At 39.5% G+C, this 15,108-nt stretch overlaps 1 protein-coding gene across 1 annotated transcript in view; it reads left to right on the top strand.

The window, feature by feature from the left end:
• LOC106516568 (SPARC (osteonectin), cwcv and kazal like domains proteoglycan 2) overlaps positions 1–15,108 on the top strand; it is a gene marked incomplete at its 3' end in the record, with an annotated part of 45,357 nt that overhangs the window by 9,788 nt on the left and 20,461 nt on the right. Inside the window, 2 exon segments of the mRNA XM_014006983.1 lie at positions 10,805–10,813; positions 13,083–13,128. Of these exon segments, the coding sequence (XP_013862437.1) occupies positions 10,805–10,813; positions 13,083–13,128 (55 nt within the window).

Here is a 15,108-nt window from a genome sequence, read left to right as displayed (position 1 = left end):
CACACACACACACACACACACACACACACACACACACACACACACACACACACACACACACACACCACATCAGCAGCAGCGGCAACAGCGTTGATGGCTTGGATTTCATCTTTTTCAGCTGGTAACTTCTCGGAGAGTTGCTGAAATGTCGGGCTGAATAATTAGCTGTTCCACCGCTCTTCTGGCTCTATTGTTCATGCATTATTTATAGTGGCATCTGCCTGAGTTGTCTCTGTACTGGTGGAGCTTCTGCATGCCGTGCTGCATACAGGCGAAGAGATAAATTCTGCCACTCTGCAAGTCCATCTTTCCTTATGGCTGGCACGGCGGTGCCAAGATCCAGTTGATGAGCCAGAATTTTGACAAACAAGCACACGGCTCTATTTCAATACTTCTGATGAGTTGATAATGGAAACAGTAGCCTCTGTAGCCTTTATTTCAGGGCTTACTTTAAGATAATAATTCACAAGGACCAAGTAGGACAGACTATACATTAGGGTTGGGCATAATTGTATCGTGTGCAATTAATCGTCAGTAAAACGTGAATCGATTATTTTTTGGCACTTGACAATTAATATGATTAATGCCAGCAGGCTTCAAATATGACGAACATAAAAAAAGTTCTGTAATTTTTTTTATCAACACTATTTAAAATTTGAAGCGTGAAGTCTGAATTTTGACACAATTTAGAATAAATTTATATGAAGAGCAAATCTTTCCCACTAAATTGGTAATGTGACTAGGGCATAAGGGTGTCCAGGGACTCCAGGGGATTAATCGTCAAATTAATCGTTATCGGCTAAATACCACAATTAATCGGGATTAATTTTTTTGCCAATATTGCCCCACTCTACTATACATATATAATTATAACAATATGACTTAATAGAACAAATGTCGCACCATTGACTAGTTTTATACGTTTTTTACATCAGCCTCAGTTTTGCATCACATCTAATTATGTGCAGAGTTCAGTGGTTATTTGCAGGCATTATTAGCAGCAGTGGCAGCTAGCTGTATTTTTCAGTGCAGCCTTGGGCACTTTTGATGTTTCTGCCAAGAGAGCCATTGAATTTCCCATTAATGACTGTGCAAATGTTTAAAATACAGCATTCACATGGATGGTGATGAAATTTTGAGATACGGCAGCAGCTATTTGCATTATTTTGATCTTGAGCCTGCATTGATTAGCTGTTAGCACATCAGTCTGGTCATAGTTAAACCCCATTTTTTCCAAGGTCATTAAAAAGCTTTCTGCACTAAGGAAGATATTATGCCTGGTAATAATTATACTACTTTTTGGCCAAATTTTGCCCATCCGACAATCCTAAAGACACCACTAATACTGTGATGGCTCTAAAGGTAATCTTATGAGATATTCCTGCTGTGTGTGGTGTGTTAAGAGGGATCTAGTCTGCTCAGAAGGATGTCAGGACTGTTCCAATCTCGAATTGGGCATATTCAACAAATTGGATTGTCTTGGGCCCGATATTTCAGCGTGTGTGGAGCTGCCCCGAGGACAAATGAGTCTGCAGCCTGTTGAATGTGACGTGTAGCCAATCAGAAAGTCAGGAGACAAAAACGCAAAAGGGAATCCAAAGTACAGAAGACAAAACAACTGCCATGGAGCACCAGAAAGCCCGATGGATGTCGGGGATGTCTTTTTTTTCTGTTAAAAATAATCCACTAACTATCGCCATTACGTCTTCCTCATCTTACTCTGAACTCACCTTTGATCTCGAGAGATTTCCTGTCTGACATTTGAATGTTTGTGAGTGAAATCTGTTTGTGTGTGGTGTGTTGTCTTTGCTGTGTGGCTGTCCACCACACACAGCACTCTCAGTCTTTGAAAATCAGCTGACAATTATAACATCTTGCTGTGTGAACCGCAGGCGTTGGTTGTTCATAAACTTTTCTTTAAAAGATGTGAACTGTCCCTTTAAGAACTTATTATTTCAAGTCACAGTACAGCTCTACTCTCTTTTGACAGTAAATAATGCACTTTTTAAAAAAAWTTACCAGTAGGTTCCTTATTTAAAATGGTAAACTTCAAACACTTTATGTTCCATGTCAAATTACAGCAAAGCTCATGGTGTACGAATACTGTGTAAAAAAAAAAACATATTTTATGAACTGTTTTCCCCTGGTGGTTAAAATGAAATATGCCACGTGTCAGCGCAGACAGAAGAAACACAATGATAAGAACGTGTATTTTACTATCCTCGGATATTTATCTGCCTCGTGACTCTCTGATGCCGGCAGTAACCTTTTTTTTTCCCTTTGTCATTATTCACAAACAGGAAGAGAAAATTCAGTTTACCCTTCACTGGGTAAACACTGTAGGAGAGGCTTCACCTGCTACAAAAGCTCTCCGGGGTGGGGGTGTGGGGTGGGTTAGTCAGGGGAGCTGTTATCTCAGTGGAAATGATTAAACCTGGAAAACAGCCCTGCAAACATAGCTGCGTACGTATCAGCCAGGTGGATATGCACTGGGTCTGCAGAGCAAGCTTGTCCTAAATAGAATCAGCTTTGCCTCGGGTGCTATTTTATTTCTCATAGATGTCTTTTTGTGGTCGCCGTTTTCCGCTATGAATTGCCGGTGGTTGCACTAAAAAGCAACACGGCTTTATYGCCCGTTCTCAGTAAAAATAGATAGAATAACGTGAGGTGCTTAGGTTCAACGTGGCATTGATAGATTCCTTGCTGTAGGCCACAAATCACTCACTGTTGAAACAGCGTGACAGGTACCATACAATTAGGCCAGGCAGCTACAAAAGCTGAGGACATGCTCTTGCCTGAGGAGAGTCAGCCTCCCTTTCTGCCTCCCTGCTAAGTTTGATATTCACATTGGACGAGATGGGCCCGTCTGTCCCGGAGCCACACATAGAGCAGCGGGGAGCGCGGAGCCTCCTCTCTGTATTAACGCCAMTAAGCATCAAGGACATTCACGGGAAGCGGATCCAATTCTGTGTAAAAGTATGTGACGATATATTTGTTTGGGTCCGTGTCMGAGAGGAGCTGGCTATTTGTTGAGCTGGTGGGGTTATGGACTACAAAGGCATATTGAAACGACCTTAATCAAGCAAATCGGGGATACGGAGCAGCAGAGCCGGCGCGTTAATAGCTTTTTTCTCAGCTGAAAGAACCCAAGAGAATCTAATTTCTGCGTGATGTAGTCCTTCCTAAAGCCATAATGTGACATCTCAGCGTGCCGCCCTGTTTTACTGTAATATCCCTCTGCTACGGCGGGAGATTAGCATTATCAGCAGCCACAACAACCCAATTTGTCCTCATTGCCATGGCAGACGGGTGGAATTAAATGTAATCAGCCGACTAGCGTATTTAACTTAGATACCCCTGTGTGCTGTCTCTTTCAGATCCCTGCAGCATTTTCAAATGGGGGGTGGTTATCATCATTATGTTCTCTAAATTGTACTGCTGGTTTCTAAACTTCTCTCTGGCGGTTGTAAAGAGGCTTTTGTTGGACTTGTCATTGAGGCCTTCTTTATTGAAACAGCTGGTTTACTTGGTCAAATTGGGAAATAACAAATATCAGTGATGGACGACTATAGTCTCTGTTTTTCTTTGTATAAGTTCACTGAACACACACACAGTAACAATACACTATGGCCTGCTCAAATGATTGCACAGCTGCTCTGTACAACAAAACCTTTGTATATGTTTTTCACGTTTACACAAAAGGTTTATACTAGACTTATCTGAAATGGTTAAAATGATACATTGCAATTATTTGTTCAACTACCACATTTTATTCAAGAGTTTATACGAAAATGGTGGAGTTGTTGTAAGTCAGACCTTGAAACTGTGTGCATAAACCTACACAACATAGTGAAATGCTACGTTCAGGGTGAATCTTTCTCAACCATTTCCCATCAAATTTTTGCTCAGTAGCTATAAACTAACCAAGTTACAGATATTTTTGTGTTGGCTAATATTGATTAGGTGTGGCAGCCGTCTTAATGTCCAAATTACTCAATGAACATGACAAGTATCTGTATCGGCATCAGAATCGGCGATACTAGCTTTATATTATTTTGGAATCGAATTGATACCAAAATCCCTATTGCCCATTCCTACTAGAGAAACCCCACATCTGCACATGGAGAACAGGCAAACTCCACATGGAAAGGCCACAGTTGGGAGTCTAACCCTCAACCTGAGTGCCATCAGTGCTCCCAAACTGAGCCTCGTCCTCAGTATATATTGTATCTGCTCATGCTAACAATCCCCACAAACTTTCGCTATGTTGATTAAAAATTGATTTGAAAAAAGCAGGTTTCAGCATATCGGACAAATCCCCAAAGACTTCCAAAGAAATTAATTAAAATAGTTCTTCTGTTAAATCCATAAAACTTGTTTTTTTTCCCCTCGTCTGGGCAAAATAAGTTGGTTTGTTAGAATTTATTAAAGTGAAATTTATTTTCTTAGGCTTTGAACGCATTCAGTATTGATTTAAGTTCTCACTGTGAAGTCAATGTATAAACAAGATTTAAGTTCATTCATTTATTCATATATGCTGATAAGTTTTTGTGTTTGCAGATCAATACTTATGAGTCTACAAAGTGAAAACAGCACACAGGCTACATTGCTCAGCTCGTCGTTTTTATGGGCGTTTTTATTTATTTATTTATTTATTTTTTGCTAATATCGTATGCAGGAAGCAGCAGCGAGGCTCAGAGCGGTAAAGAGAGCTCGGTATGAGCTTCGAGCTCTCTGGAGCATCTGAGTAGAGCTCAACCTGAAGTCTTGCCTCCTCTCTAGCTGCCTCTTTGTTTTGCGAACAGAGGGGAGGGAGCGCTAAGATGCTGCAGAGACTCTGTTTTTCCAGGGTTCTGCTTGGATCAGCAGTGTGGTCCAACAGAATCCATTTTTTCTGCACCGTCCTCCTCCTCCTATCCAATTACTGCAACTCTCAGAGCATGCAGCGCCTTGATTCGGCCATGAGGTCGATGGCAAAAACAACAAAAAAAAGGGAACTTGGCCACTCCTTGATGTGTCTTTTCACCAAGGTTTGAAACCAAAGAGGAAGGAGCTTGTGAGGAGCAGGGCTTTTTTTTTTTGTGATGCAACTTCCTGAAATTAGCTTTTATTCTCCGTATCAAAGGTGCTCCATAGGAAAAAAAAAAAAACAACAAAGCCATCAAGTTGAAATCTTTTATCTCCCTTACACATGAAACTAGCTCATGCCTTTGCAGGAAATGTCACCACAGTTCCTTTATCTACATTCRTCTGCAAGACCTCAGCCAGTCAGCCCTGACTGTTTCTGTATTTGTCTCAGATGGATGCCCGCTTCCCAGCTGCCTTCTTCACGCTGTAGAAGCTGAGATGTGCCCTTCGGTGTGCAGAGACGGCTGCAGATTGYACTGCATTGCAGGCAGCCGTCTTACCTTGTGAAACAACATGCGTCCTTCGCCTCTGCACGCCCCCGAGCGCTCCAGCTCAGGTGATCAATTTTATCCAGCCMTGTAGTTGCTCAACTGCAACTTAATCCAGTAATACTTGGGTATTTGTTGCAACTGAAAATATCCCAGATTTTTCCTCCTTCTCTCTCTCTCTCTCTCTCTGTGGATTTCTTCTTTAGAGTGAGAGAGGGGAAAAAAATCGTAGACTTTGTTGTAGGAAACTGCCTAAAGGAAGATGAAATACAAATTTACATCATGTCTAAATCCTCCCGAGTTGCTGCGTGAGATCAGAGCTGTGGCTGCGATTTCTGCCTCAAATTAAAAACGAGTTGCTTTGCATCTTTTGAGTGCGGCAAACACTACAAGGCTTTTCTGGTTGTTTCTGTCTGCGGTGGGTCCRCGCCTCACTTTCTCTGTTCTTTCTCACAGACAGCAGGACACAAACAGAACCAAACATTTCCTCCACCACTTTAGACCCCAGCATGCAGAGCTGTAGGGTCGTAAAGATGCAGCAAAGCCTGCTCCGTGGTTAAAGAGGATGGATTTACGACAGCCTCCGAACTGCGYGCCCTTTCGTTCGCAATCTGAAGTAGAAGGGGAGACGCAGCTAATTCAGCCGCATTAATCAGGCGGAGCACATTACCGTGCAAATCATGGTTCGGGGAAATGATGAGCTGACATTGTCCTGCCAGTCAAACGGGCAGATGCACGCCAATGAATCCAATAGGACGACCCAGTCTGAGCGCAGAGTGGAGCAATCAACAGTGGAAAGCCCCTTTGCAGTTCTTTCTTTCATTACAGACATGACCCAGAACACAAGCTCCATCCATCAGCCTGTGTTTATCCAGTCACCAGCAGCGTGAATGACTTCATGAAGCTGGATAAATGACAACTGGTGGGAATGCAAAATGTCTAGCTCATCATTTAACCTCCAACTCATATCCTGCAGCTTAAGTGACGTGTTCGCTGCAAATGTCGCCCTTGGAAAAATCAATAAGGAATATTGCAGAGGATGAAGCAGGCAGTTATTGCCCTGAGAGTGGGGGATTTCATTGYAAAAGTTTCTCCACCTTAAACTCTTAATATGTGTGTGTATGTGTTTGTGTACGTGTAACTGAGGGTTTGGTTTTAGGTATTTAAAGACAAATCTGAGATTTGAAAACTACTGAAGCTCTGTACACACCTAAAAAATATTATCCAACTGTAWATGACTGAATTTTAAAAGATACCTTTCAAAGAATRTATGCAGTTTTGATYAACTGGTAATCATTTTGTAGTACCRTACAAGAAAATCACTTGGTATTTTTTAAAATATCTGGATATTTGTGAACAACGAGTCTCTGAAATACTAGTGTAGATCTGGTAGTGTTTTTAGATGRGTTCAAATGTGTTTGCAACTAATTTAAAACGGACTGATCCACAAAAGAAGTAAAATAACACTTTTTGTCATTTTAATTGGTAGAAAGTTTGTAAGAAGAAAAAAATATAATCAATTAATTTATTCTCCAAGCTAAACAAGCAGTTTTAGTACTTATCCTTCAACTCCCTCTCTTTGACATACATAAAATATGTCAAATAAAAGGAAATTTTATGAAGACTTTACAAAGAGAAGCTTTAACATCTGTTTATCACATCAGGATATTTCTAAACATTTCCCAACCCCCAAAAAATTAATTTTTATTCCACCCAGACATAAATATATTAATCATCAGAGTATTTGATCATAATTCTCTCTTTCCACCCATGAAACTGCTTTTCTGTCCMACTTTTTTTATACCATGCCAAGATGTGAGAATGGAATCATTTAGGAGAAAATTACTAAATTCTCTAACTGAACCAAACTCCATTGTTAAATCCAGTCTACAAATCTTTGATTCACATTGTCAAGTTTCAGCAAATTGTTTATTTTAGGACCATTAAAACAAAACGTAGATGATCTTTGAATATTGAGCAATATAAAATGGAACAGGTCCCTGCTGAGATCTGCTTCGACTGCTAGATGCTCAAAATTGCGAGAAAATTGTCAAACAAAATGTAAAACTAGTTTTGTTTGCACTTCTTGCAAAATAGTGTTCTTGCTCCCCACGTTATGTTGTTGCCCAAATCCTAASCACAATGGCTCACTTTGTACCCTTTACAAAATACAAACTTTGGGTACAAAGTGCTGGGGACCAGCATCGGATTGACAGACCATTTCTTGACTATAAAATATTAGTAACAGTGACGTCATGCTATGTGTGGAGCTTTTTATGACAATTTATGTCAAATTACTTATATTAAACAGTTTATATTGGCATAGACAAAACTAATGTTTTTGCCACCATGCCCTGTTGGCCTCAAGGCCTTATAATAATTTATTTTATGATTATAAATGTTTTTTTAGGAGCTGATCCATGCATCACACTGAGCGCTGGAGCATTACCAACCAAATCCCTTTACAAACAAGTATTGAACTGCATATCTTTCAATGAGACAGACATGCAGTTAAATGGTTTAGGAGCAACCCTGCTGCCATCATGCTGAGTTGGAATCCATTGTGTATAAACATTTAGCCGTCAGTGCTAAGGATTGGGATGTTTTTCTTTCTTTTTTTTTGTGTTGCAGCGGCTAAAGGCTGAGCTTGGCAGGTTCGGAGCTTTTAGTGGTATTTATGTCTCCGGCAGAAGAGGCTCAGGCAAGGTGAGGTAGACGTTAACTCAGAGGAGTGCAGTCAGGCTTGTGGCCAAACGTTGTCAGCCTAATACCAGCGAGCAGTCCAGGAGGAGCAGCCGCAGCATCTGGATAGTCAAGCTCCATTAGGCTCCTGGCTCGGTTTTACACCTGCTGCATTACAGCCTTGTTGACAAATGGCAGAAGAGGTGGTGTGTGTGTGATATGAATCACCTAACTCAGGAGACCTCCAGCATGAAAATCATACCCCCTTGCGCCCCTATCTTCCCCCTCCTTCCCTCCCTGTTGTGGCGGCTTGCTGTGAACTCTAGCAGCAGCCTGGCTGAGATTCAATGGGACAGCATTAGCTCTCAACCTTGGTGAAGGACTAAAGGCAGCCTCAGCCTGGTGTCCTTGCTGTCACACTGCTGCTGGGGGAAGATAAGCTGCCCGGCCTTTTCCGACGAGCTGTTGGGCTCCCTTTAGCCCTGGCACCAATGTAATGGAGGGAATTGCAGAAGCCCCTGCAAATAATTACGTAAATCTGATTCAAGACATGAACAGTCTTTGATGATTAATGCCGTATTTGCAATGTGACAGACTTTCTAACTGAAGGGACAACTTGCTTTTTTATGCTCTAATGTCAGCTTGAAAGTTCAGCGTTTTAACTGTGATCTTTAAATGCCATGTAAAGATGCAGATCTGACAGGGAAAAGTGGATTTAACTCAGAGAGGGGGTGTTTGACATGACATATTAAAAGTTTTTTTTTCCTTCACCTCATATGACTCACTGTAAAAAGAAAAAAACTGTTTATTTTGTACTGCAGTGCTAGTTTTAAATATATTCTTTATATTCTTTATTTTTACATATAATTGCAATTTTTTAAAGGACAAATGAATATTGTGTCTTCTGGTGATTTATGTTATGTGTTAGATTGCTTAGTGGTTTATTTGTGGATTATTATTATGTTTTTGACAAGGAAACTATTTGGACAGCTCCAAGCCCAGAATAAAATTGATCAAAGGGGCAATAAAAAGGGCTAGGCTTGTGGCATAGGCAGAATAGGCAAATACAAAGGGTGCCGCCCATCTAGGGGGTGACACAAATGTGGACTATAACTTTTTATCAGCGCATAGTTGATTTAGTCTGTAGAATAATTAGTTTCTCAGGTTTATGAAGGTAACTTGTTCTGAGGATTTTGCAGCTGCTTTGTTACTACATGAAGTGTTATATGGTACAAAAGATATTTGGTGATAAAAGTATCATATGATGCAGTTAAGATGAACTACTGGTGCTTAGTGTGTAAATAGAAAACAAAATAAGGAAAATGGAAGTGTCAGTTCTGATCTCTGATAAAGTTCAGGTTAAAGTCTGGTTTTCAGTGTTCTACCATCATAAAATACTGATTTTATGTTGTTTTATTAATCCCAAGAATTTAGTAAAATGCTCTTCAAAGGCCTGAAAAATGCAGAGCTTTGAGTAGATCTTTTACAAAATGTTCCAGAAGAGTACTGTATGTCTCCAGACCCCCTTAGAACTGCTTCACTCCACAGCTGCTCGTTAACATGAACAGGTGTTCCTCGTTGTTGTCAGCACATGTTGGCAGTTATGAAATTGTCTTCTGCTATTCTGTTTCAAGTGAATTATAAAGTTCACAATTTTAATTGGAGAACCTGTTTCTAAAAATAAAAAGTTATATTAAAAACAAATCTACTGGTAACACTTTGTAATAACCTTTTTTTAGCCTTACTTAATCGTTAATAAATGGTTAGTTACCCTTTATTAATGATTAAGTAAAGCTAAGTAAGGTGTTATTTTAAAGTGCTACCGAATTATTTAATTTGCTATGTGAACATATGTAAATTGGCAGTGAGATTTAGAAAACTGCACATGGGGCACCACCTGAAATCTTGCCTAGGGTGCCAAATAGGCTATGTCCAGCCCTGTAGTATTGCATTCTAAATTGTCCATATAAAGATGCTGTCACTGCACTGTTAAACAACCATGTAAGGCTTGTGAGTAAAAAAAGGGAAAAAAATAAGAAAAATTGAGTGTATTTACAGAGTAGTGTTGCTGGGAAAAAAAAGAGCTACGCAGTGCTATATTTCTGTCAACCACACCGGCGCACTACAAGATAAAACACACTGGGAGAGCCTGAGGTGGGTATTGATGCATAGTGCCCTTGGACCAAAGCCAAGGTGGTGAAATGGAATGAAAGGAAAGCAAGTCACTTTCATGTTAACTCAAGGTTGTTCTTTATAGAGGCTATATCTGTCGGTGGCGTCACTGCTCTGCTTAGTAAAATGTCAGGCGTCTGCTGCAGCTGAAAAGAAACATCTAGATTCAAAGATTCCCACCGTTTGTCCCGGTTTCACTTCAAGGCTGTCGTGGCTTCTCCACAACCTTTAAACTGACAGGAGGCTGTTGTCTTCTGGCAAGTAAACACAAGAAGAGAGCGAGCCTTTAGTGATCAGGACTCCTGCCAGCTCATAGAAGTGGCAGCTGATCATACTCAGTTATTAGGCGCTCTTAATCTTCTGTAAATGTCTTATGCTGTCCCTCGAGAGGCGGCGCAGGGTTTGCAATCAGCGTGCATTAATGGCTGACAGTCTAACCGGTGTCATAACTGCATTAAGACAGCTTTTGCATTCTGAACAGAAAATTTCCAACTTTTAACATTTTTTAAAATGTTTTTCTTTTCTCCCCTCAACACTGCCGGTCTCTGCCACAGGAAGTGGAGGTGAGTGTCTCCTGTTATTTAGACTGTTTTTTTTCTTGCACAGTCACTGACTTTTTAAGCTGATGGTGTCACATTCATAATGATTAGGAAGTACTTGTTTTTAAGGCACGCACACTGAAATCAGTGTAATGCAGCGTCGTTTTCTGCAGCAGTGCAGACAAAAAGTCCTCGAAGATTAAAACATACTAAAGCATGGAATGACATTCCTCAAAACATAAAGTCCATTTCAAAACTACAGCCCTTTAAGAAGAATCTTGTCTGCCATCTGCTGGACACTTTTTGTTGTGCTCATATTTAGACGTCCTATTTTGCAAATGCTGCCTTCCTGAAATTTGGTATGCTTGTTTGTCTTTGTGTCTATGGTGTGTAATGATGTGATTGTGATGCTGTAATTCTGAGTGTTTTATGTGCTGCAGAACAGGAACCTGCTGTAAAACAGCAATTATGCTGAGTCAGGCTTGACTTTTAATAATCTTTTCCTGTTGAATCAATAAATCAAATCAAATCAAAAAAGGTTAAACACACAAGAATGTCTAACATGTTTTTACAATGATGATGAAATCTTAGGAAATATATCTTATGAGGAATGTGTTTTGGGCTACAAAAGAAAGAAAAGCAATCCTGTGCGCAGTATTTACGCTGCACTTGTTCAGCTTGACATGAGAGCTCAGTCTCCTTCTATCCCCTCGCTAGGATACAGTTAAACCGATCTGAACTGATCCTGGGGGTCCTTTGCAGGCCTCGAGCCAAGCAGTAACCCTCTGTACCGCTGATCCTCTGTGTCCTGACATGGAAAGAAACGGGTTGCAGTGGATACGACAAGAGGGAGACGGAGTGTATCATTTCAGCTCGTCACTAGGGAGGATCTCTGGGAAAAAAAAACAGTGCGAGTTTGCAAATATTCCCTCTGCAACAGAGCAGAAGTAGAAATGAATTTAAAGTTCAGAGCCTTGACTTACTGATTACTTTGTTAGAGGCTTCGATATAACAGTGAAAATGAGTTAGGTAGACAAAAACACCTCAAGGTCCTTTGTCACATTTTTCCAGGATCTCTCTCCAGTTGTCCAAGAACATCACAAATTTATAATATATACTTTATACAATCTGATCTAAGTGCTATCTGCAACACGTGTGTACGAAATGACTACAGAGAGCTACAAATCTGTCACATCTGCAGACATCTGTGCTCAGAGCCACAAGGGAGAATCATTTTAGTTTGAGTCGAGGGACCCTATAATCCAATGTCACCTCCAAAACAAATCCCAAAAAGAGAAGCAGCTGGCTGTTTGTTAGATCATAAAAACAATATGCTTTAGATTTAAGGTCTGTTTGTAACTACATTTTTATGCAAAAACTGAAACAGTAATTTGAAACCTGGGAAGATAAAAAGTATAAATAAAATAATTTATTTTCATTTTTATTCGTTCTGTAAAATTACTTCTGGATACATTCAGCTATTTTAGACATTCATATTAAAACAGCTGATCAAGGATTTGTGGGTTTTGTAACTTTTATACTTTTTAAAAATTCCACTTTATTTACATTTTCCCTGTAGAAAAGATCTGAGATCTCTTTAATTCCTTGAAAAACATTATTCTTTTAAAATCTGCTTCAGCATACTTGTTCTTGCAAGCAAAACACTAGCTAAAAGCTTAAGTGGAAAACTCCTAATGCTAAAAGTAGCAGAACATTGACTAAAACCTAAAAGTAGCAAATGGTYAGTGGCTTGAACTTAACKCTTTATCAAGCCCACTTGGACCCCAAAGCACTTYACACTTCARTAACTCACCCAATCATACAGACATTCACACACTGATGATGATAAGCTACATTGTAGCCACAGCTGCCCTGGAGCATGACAGAGGCGAGGCTGCCATGCACCGGCGCCACCGGACCCTCTGACCACCATCAGTAAAAGTAACACAACACTGGCTAAAAGCTAAAATGAGGAAAATACCAGCTGAATTCAAAATTGGAAAATGCTAGATAAAAACGTTAGCTAAAAGCATCAATAGAGTAGTAAAAACTGCAAAACTGTGGCTTAAGGATCAATTTAGCAATATAGTAGATAAAAGTTACAATTAGCATCCTAAACCTTAAAGTTGTAACCTTTAGTTTTATTTTTCTTGTTAATATTTCCTCTGAAACTGAGTGTGCATGATTATAAAAGTAACTGTTCTACTTTATTTAGCTTTTTTTGTTCTTGTTGTTTGTTTATCATAAATGAATAAATCTAGTGAATCTGTGAATTTTCTGTTTCGTTTTCCAGGATGACTACATTAAAAACACAGAGGAGAACACTGGCTCTGATGAAAGTAAGTTTAAGTTTATCTTTTACAAAAAGACTCTTTTAAATCTCTGATAATGAGTTTATGCTTTTTATTTCAAGTGTATTTTTGCTGTGACATTAGCTGCATGGTACAGTATMATATACCCACGCTGTTTTCTTTTACGTACAGTTTCTTGACGATGAAATAGCGTTATCTAAATGCTGATTTCTTTTAGTTGTTGTTGAGGTCAGCCAGCACGAGGTGAGCTCTCATCTYGAGCGTCGGGACTTGAGGCGAGCGGGAACACAGCTGTAATTCAGGAAAGTCGAGGTTGAGCTTTCAGTTGGATCCATTAGTTCGAAACGCCTGCTGTAATTGCTTTTGTTGCTGAGGGCTCGAGTCAGAACTCCCACCAGGCTCCGTTTTTCTTGGGGGCCTGTTCTTTGTTAAGGAAACGAAAAAGAAAAAAAAATATCACCTTTAGAAAATCAGCTGTGGAGGAGGAGCAGAGAACATGAGAACACTTGTTTTACATTGTGAGAACATTCTAGATGTTTAGTGAGCATTTGAATAAAACCATTTAGAGTGCATTCATTTAATGTTTCACATCTCTTCTAATTTCACTAAAATGTCCTCCAACAAAAAAATCATGCGGAGTCGTCACTTGTCTCTGATCACAGTGATCATATTTTTGACCTCTCAGTTCTCCAACATAAAATATATGATTTGATAATAATATAATATAATTTGCTAAAATATATGATAGGTGTGTGTTCCCTTAATGCCAAGAAGATGATGAACCTCAATAAAGTGAAGCGATGTTGTAAATATGTGAGGGCCAAATTACCCCCACAACCATCTGAGAGAAAGGAAAGGGATGAATTGGGCTCTCTGTGTGTTAGTTTTTAAGACTTGTATATATTTTTGTTATATTTTTGACTTGTCCATATATATTTTAAAATAATGCCTTCACTAGACCTTTTATCCACCCTTTGTTGTTTAAACCCAAATAATGAAAATGAACCTCATTTAACCTCAAACAGAGCAGCCTAGAAATGATCAAAACAACCTCAGCCCATTGTAAATGTAAAGATTTATTTAAATAATATATATTTATTAAAAGATTAATTTTTGTCACCTAGATTAAATCAAAACACCTCACCTGTGATGATTCCTCAGGTCCACATTTAGACGATAGATTTGTTCACAAAAAGCTGCAAAGTTGTGCATAGTTTGTGGAACAAACAGTCAGCTGTGCTGCAGGAGGAAATCACCAGAAGAAGGATTGGGAGGCTGCGTGTTTTTTTTGGGTATCACACCAAACTAATCAGGTATTTTACAGTAGATCCTGAGCTGAGCCATGCAGCTGAATGAGAGACTTCATGATTCCAAAATCTAAATCCCACAACTAGGCCTGTCACGATAACAAATTTTGCTGGGCGATTAATTGTCTCAAAAATTATTGCGATAAGCGATAATATTGCCTGGTGACCATTTTACAACTAATAGTTATAAAAGCGTAATATGTAAGTGCAATAAATCAATAAACTTTAATTTTTTAAGAATGTTTAACAAAGTGGACTCTCAGTCTCTAACAAAAAATGCACTTGAATAAAAAAAACAAAGAACAACAAAATGTAAATTACACGCCACACACACAACTAAGACAAGTAAATAAACATTAAAGAGCAGCATCTCTTCAGAGATGAAGCAAACTACACAGCCTGGTGAGGACCCACTGTTTCTTATGGGGACATAAGCCCAGTTCACATCCTATATAAAGTTTAGGCTAGGTTTAGGGTCAAATGGTAATAGAAAATACTGGTAAATGAATGAAAGTCAATGCAAAGTCCCCATGAGTATAGAAGAACAAACGTTTCTATGTGTGTGTGTGAGGAGGGGACAGTCAATGAAGAGACAAGCAGAGCGCTGCGGGGGAGGAAATCAGACAGTTCAGAGGTTTCCTCATGAGTTGTTGGGACAGCTACAGGTTTTTGGGGGGGTTTTGTTAAAACACAAATGGTG

This window comes from Austrofundulus limnaeus, unplaced genomic scaffold (assembly GCF_001266775.1).
Source record: "Austrofundulus limnaeus strain Quisiro unplaced genomic scaffold, Austrofundulus_limnaeus-1.0 Scaffold39, whole genome shotgun sequence".
Classification (NCBI taxonomy): Eukaryota; Metazoa; Chordata; class Actinopteri; order Cyprinodontiformes; family Rivulidae; genus Austrofundulus; species Austrofundulus limnaeus.
Note: the sequence above shows the minus strand (reverse complement) of the source record. Positions and strands in the feature narration are given on the sequence as shown.